Raw genomic sequence first — 6,514 nt, forward strand, 5'->3', positions numbered from 1 at the left:
ATAACGTTCCGCGCAGCTCCGCTTCTGAAGATGCACGAGTTCAAAGCGACTCCGAACGTTGCACGTCTGTGCCAGCATTTGTGTGAAACAGAAGCAGTTTGATGTTAAGTGCAGTCACACACACAAATCACGTTGCGGATCACGTTATCTTTCTCAACAAGGAGCTGGTAGCATCAGTTTCTAAAGAAATTAAAGCCACAGCTTTACTGTTAATAGAGAAATGTGGCAAAACGGTGGTAATTCATAAATACACAGCCTCTCTCTCTCTCTCGTTCATAAATGAACAATTGATGAATTACACTTTTCTGAGAATAGAATTGCTCATATCGTCAAATCTCTGTGACGATACATCGTCGTATCGATATTGTGAACACCGCACTACTAATCTCACGTCTGTTTACCTACATATATATCCTCACCATATCTGATCATGCTTATCTGTGACTTTCCCATGCATCGTGTGCCCAACTATTTAAAATTGTTTGCATTTCCCATTTAAATATTAGGACTGGTAATGATCCGTCCATCCCCGGTTCATTGCTTTATAGTGTTACATTTCTGTGTGTTTTCAGTGTGTTTTGAAGGAATGAAGAATAAACTGCAGGGCTTAATATTGCTTTCTCTCTTTTTTTAGGCAAGGCTTTCGACATCACCTATGTGCGTCTGAAGTTTCACACCAGCCGTCCTGAGAGCTTTACCATCTACAAGCGCACTAGTGAAGACGGGCCCTGGATTCCCTACCAGTACTACAGCGGCTCCTGCGAGAAGACCTACAGCAAGATCAACCGTGGCTTCATCCGCACTGGTGAGGACGAGCAGCAGGCTGTGTGCACAGACGAGTTTAGCGACATCTCACCTCTCACCGGAGGAAACGTGGCCTTCTCAACACTCGAGGGCCGACCGAGTGCATATAACTTTGACAACAGCCCTGTACTGCAGGTAAACCAGTCTTCTATTTTTCTCTTTTTGAGCTCTCACTCACCTTCCCTTGATTACTCTAACTCACTCATGAAAAGCGTTCACACCACTCACAGTCTCAGACGTAACAAAGTTATTGGTGGGAATCGAAAACTCAGTTTCAGATGTGAAAACTCAGATGTGTTGTTGTGTAGTAATGTGCGATTGCAGCCAAGTTACTTTTCCAAGATTTTTTTAGTCCAGATTGAGCAACGTTCCGCAGCCTCAAACAAACAGCTCATAATTTAGAAGCGTTTGCATGTGAGAGATAGTAGTATTTGCGAAATATATCAGTAAAACAAACATTTCCATTAACTGTATTTTCTGGAAAATAAGTTGCACCAAGTTGCTATTGTAACTGCAATAGCAGAAAATCGTTTAAAAATTGATCAAATGATAAAGTAATAGTAAAATAGTAGTAGTATTGAAGTGGATCACATCTACCTTTAAATGATGATTGCTCTGCATTCATTTTATGTATTCCTAGCTGAATTTTCAGCAGCCACTACTTTAGTCTTCAGTGCTACATTATCTTTCAGAAAATCATTCTAACCTGCTGATTTGGTGCTTAAGAAACATTTCTTATTATCACATATATTTAATAGTTTTGCTGGTTAATATGTTTTTGTGGAAACAGTCTCTGAAAATCTTTACTGTCACTTTTGTTTAATTTAGTGCATCCTTTATGTATAAAAGTTTTCATTTCTTGAAGACAAAATCTTGCCTAGCCTTAACTTTTTATTGTTGTATGCTTATATTTTTTTGTTTTGTTTTGTTTTGTTTTATTTTATTTTTTATTTTATTTTATTTTTTCCATGGCTGAGCATCATTATGTTGTTTTCATTTTATTTTATTTTATTTTATTTGTTTTTATTATTTTTTTTTTATTTATTATTTTATTTTATTTTATTATATGGTGCTATTTGGCTTAGCACCATGGTTTTGTACCTCCGTGAAGTTGACACCACATAAAAAGAAATAATCACCAAAACTATGCCATTCGTTTGTGCTACATTTGTGCTGATTTGTGCCACAAAAACAAACGTTTGTGCTGGTTTGGTTTCTTTTAACAGCACAAACGAACGGCACCGGTTTAGAAAGATTTGGATGGCATTGGGTGGAGAGTGACATCACTGCCCCAAATTATGTTTGTTATTTGTAAGAAGGGGAAATATATATGATGTTCATTTCAACGGCACAAATCGAGCACAAATGAATGACACCAGTTTTGTCAGATTTAGACAAACTGGGGTGGAGAGTAGCATCACAGCTCCCAATAACAATTTGGTTATATCTAAGGAAGAAAAGTGTTTGTTTTAACGGCACAAACCCAGCACAAACGAACTGCGCTGATTTGGAGCGATTTGGGCAACATGGGGTGGAGAGTGACGTCACACAGTCAGAAAAATTATGTTTCATGTCTCAAACACCAAACCAGCACAAACGTTCATTTTGCGGCGCAAATCAGAATGGCATAGTTTTCTTGATTTATTTCTTTTTATAGGGTGCCAACTTCACAGAGGTTTATTACGTTGCTTGATAAAAGCATCAGATTTATTGTTAAATAGGTTCACGACATGTTTCTGCCCGTTACCCACCACAGAATTACTGTTATGCAGAAATCCTACTGTTACATTGTTGCATTTCACCAGAACTTGATATATTTCCCGAGACCACAACCACAGAAAAAAAAATTTTTCAGACTAATTAGATGGATGAGAGACAGATGCTCAACCCAGTGTGAGCTGAGTCAGTCCTTCCGTGTGCTGACTATGGAATATGTTGTCAGGCAGAGAAAGCGTTCTGCATGCCAAACCAAAACAAGATGGTGCCGTGGTTACAGGGAGACGAAAAGAGGTTAAGTGCGTGAGATATGAGCAGGGTTGGGTGGACAGCAGATAATGTATGACTGAATTCATGCATGGAAGCAGGCAGGCAGGCTGCTGTGTGTTCGTGAGACCCGTGGTGCGCTGTCCAGGTGCTACCTCGCCTCCCGCTCGCTCAGCACAGCCAACAGTTGCAACATGTTACTAGGTGACACCCCCAGATTTCCCACCCCATTCTGATTGTGCTTGGCAGTGCACAGACACAGCTGGAAAAGAGTGTGTGTGCATGTGATGGACAACGTGCAGCATACATTCAAGAGCTAGGACACTTGGATCTGGCCTTGGAGCTAGTCTTTAATTAACAGAATTAAGCAGTATTATTATGGTAAACATTTGTTTTTGTTATTTTTATTTATTTATTTATTGTAATGTTGTTTTTCAAATGTAATGTTACCTTTACCAAATGTACAATTTTAGCCCTGTCGCCAGATACTTCCATATCAGACATCTCATGTGGCGTAAAGCTATTAATACCAAAGGCCCAAACTCTTTTTATAGGAATGGATCTGTTTCGGTGGGTTTATGTGGCTGTCATGCCGGGTCCTTTATAGAAGTGTGTGATGAGTGAGGATGACTAGTTTGTTTGTGGACTTTGAAAATGATCCACAACAAACTGGCTTCACTTATCATGTGTCATTAATATTATTAGTTGATAATTAGCTGTTACTTTTATATGTTCTATCTTTTGTTTCCAAGCAGTGCTGATGGTTAGATTTTGTTCTATCACATTTCTTGGGGGCTGAAAAGGGTTAAAGTCAAAGTGAACTCAAATGGGAAAATCCTGTCATCATCGTTTTGCTTAAAACACATGATGTAAGTTTTCCCGGAAACACAATAGGAGTCCTGTGTGCTCTTTTCCAGACAATGAAAGCGGATGGTGACTAACTGTCAAGCTCAAAAAATGACCTTGTGAAGTAGTGCAAACATTTTAAACACTATATTCTGACTCTAGAATTTAGGCAGAATTTAGAGTCTAAGTGATTTGTTTTATAATTGGAGTCTTTTGCTTGTAATCGCGTCACGTGAAGTGAAGCTGTTTTTGCTCTGATGACAGATTTATTTATGCAGCTCCTCCAAATATAAAGTTCAAAAAAATAATCTGATGAGATGATGGACACTGTAGTGCTTTAATATATTTTTAAATCTTTAAAAAATGGATTATTATTTAATATTTACTCAATTTAAAAACAATATAAATATGTAACATTTAGCTAAAATTATGTTGTGAAAAATAAACTTGTGATATGCAGTAACAGTGACATAAAATTACTCACACCATGCTAGAAGATTTTGATCATACTGCCCATCCCTAAATTATTGTATAGCTTTGTGTGAGGAAAATCTGATATTATTGATGATCCCCACATTTCAGTGTGATGAATCTGTGTTTATGTAACATGTTTCTCTAGGGGAAGAGAACTGTGGTGTCTTTGGCTCTCTTCACAAACAGGAATATGCTCTGAATCACGGCTGTCAGCTATGGATAAGGTGTCAGAATGACTTAAGGACGTTTCCTCCTCAGTTCCAGCAGGGGTTTACTGGACTGAAAAAGTTCACCGTTGTTACAGGGTTGCCTGGCTCCACTTTGACCTCCCGTGTTATTCTGTCAGCTCCGCTTGTAAAATAACAACTCGCACGGTTTATAGCGAAACCAGAGGAAATGCTTGCGAAGCTTTTAGAAAGGACTAAAGTCTTGGTTTGACTCATGTTTTCGTTGGTTCCTGAGATTGTTACCATTGGCACTCCCAGCATGTGGCCGCAAACAGGCAAAGTTCAACTGCAAGTACTGCGCGACATCATTCTACATGACATTTACATGCTAAACGTCACGCTGGTGTTTTTCTCTTCCCATGAAACCTTTCTGCAGACATTACAGTGCCTCAACATGACTCCAGCAGGTTTGGTTTAGATTAGAGGCCTGAGGATTTATTTTCTTTAGACATCTGCACACAAAACAGATGGGAAGAATTCTTCCCTGCTAAAGCCACTGTAATAACTATTCCAAAAAAATGAAAACAAAAATGTTACATGCTCATCTATGACTGGCCTTTCTCTGTCTACATTCTTGCTTTTATTGTCCCATTTTGTAATTTTTTAAATGCCTAATTTGTCATTTTGTTTCTCTCTATCAGGATTGGGTGACTGCCACAGACATCAGAGTGGCCCTGAACAGATTAAACACTTTCGGAGACGAAGTTTTCAACGATCCCAAAGTTCTTAAATCCTACTACTACGCTATCTCTGACTTTGCTGTGGGAGGAAGGTACGTTTTTGGTTTCAACATCTGCTCTCTGAACGTAACACAAGTTCAAGTCAACATCTCCAGCTGTTCTGGTCATGGATGTGTCTGTTGCTTCACTCTCCTGCATACATATGTTAGCTAATATATAGTTTAATGAGACATTCACATATCTTCCTTGTACTCAGATCATGGATATCAACAGCTCCATCTGGAATGCTGGACATGTGACCCGAAAGATGATATGAGGTTTTTCAGTGTGCAAACAAAAGAAATTAACCACCGCTTTAAAAGATTAGATCGTTGCGTGTGAGTTTTCATGCTTTGAGCGAAATGGGTTGATTGGGATGCATTGCTTCATTTTAAAATCTTACTGCATGGGAAAACTCACTCTCTGTGAGAGCGAACCTATAGTTAAGATAACAGCATAGGCTGTAGATCCTAATATGGTGTAACATCTCATTTGTATTCCTTACCACTCAGGGCTCGAAATTAACTTTTTTACTTGGTAGCACTGGTGCTCCCAACTTCAAAATGTTAGGAGCACCAGCAAAAATTTAGGAGCACTCACCAAAAATTTAGGAGCACCACAACTACAAATTATATATTAACAGATTTTATCCTTACATTCTTAACTTTAATGCAGATTTTGTATTGGTTAATATTAGCTGTCAATCTCTCAGTCACTGCTTTCTGCTAACTACCGCGAGAAAAAGAAAGGGCTGAAGAAGAGAGAAAATGAAAAGAACACTGACAGATTTCTTTTGTAAATAACCTAAAGTTAAGCTCTTCTTTGGCGAGGGTTAGGATGGTGTATGCGGTGTTAAATTTTACATTCAGCTCTGCCAGTTGCACCGAACGGCTGGCAGCTAGGGGTGTGCGATATTGACAAAAAATTATATCTCGATATTTTCTGGGATTTTATCGATAACAATAATTTGACTGAGTGTTACTGTGCTGATATCTTAAGGACTACAGTGGACAGCTGACTCCTAACATTTTTAATATTCATATTCTGTGTGGTGGTCAGTTCACAGCAGTGACAGAAATGAATCTTTTCCAATAAGTTTAAATAGATTTTTACCTTTTATGGTCATTTTTACCTTAAAGCCATTTTTTCTAAAAGTGTGCATTATCATTTGAGTCAAATTCTTATATTTAATCAGTCAATTATAATAAGACATTTGGGCTGTTATCAAGCAAATGAAAGTATAAATCAACAAAATTCATCTTTGCAATGCAGAGGAAACACAGAAGCTGCATCTGAAATGGCATTTAGATGCATTTACACACTGATTAATGCAGGACATGAACGCATTTAGCCTGCAGTTACACATGCATAAATAATATTTTAATATTGTAAACATAAAACGTGAATACTGATATTTGAAATCTTTGAAACTTTAAATGTGAAATTAAAACCACCAGCAGA

The 6,514-nt window shown here is 38.0% G+C and overlaps 1 protein-coding gene across 1 annotated transcript in view; it reads left to right on the forward strand.

The window, feature by feature from the left end:
- lamc1 (laminin, gamma 1) overlaps positions 1–6,514 on the forward strand; it is a 74,975-nt gene that overhangs the window by 41,726 nt on the left and 26,735 nt on the right. The window contains exons 2-3 of the mRNA XM_016446874.1: positions 635–939; positions 4,976–5,106. Coding sequence (XP_016302360.1) covers positions 635–939; positions 4,976–5,106 — 436 coding nt within the window. The remainder of the gene's footprint in view (positions 1–634; positions 940–4,975; positions 5,107–6,514) is intronic.

The sequence above is a fragment of the Sinocyclocheilus anshuiensis genome, unplaced genomic scaffold (assembly GCF_001515605.1).
Source record: "Sinocyclocheilus anshuiensis isolate Anshui unplaced genomic scaffold, SAMN03320099.WGS_v1.1 scaffold375, whole genome shotgun sequence".
Classification (NCBI taxonomy): domain Eukaryota; kingdom Metazoa; phylum Chordata; class Actinopteri; order Cypriniformes; family Cyprinidae; genus Sinocyclocheilus; species Sinocyclocheilus anshuiensis.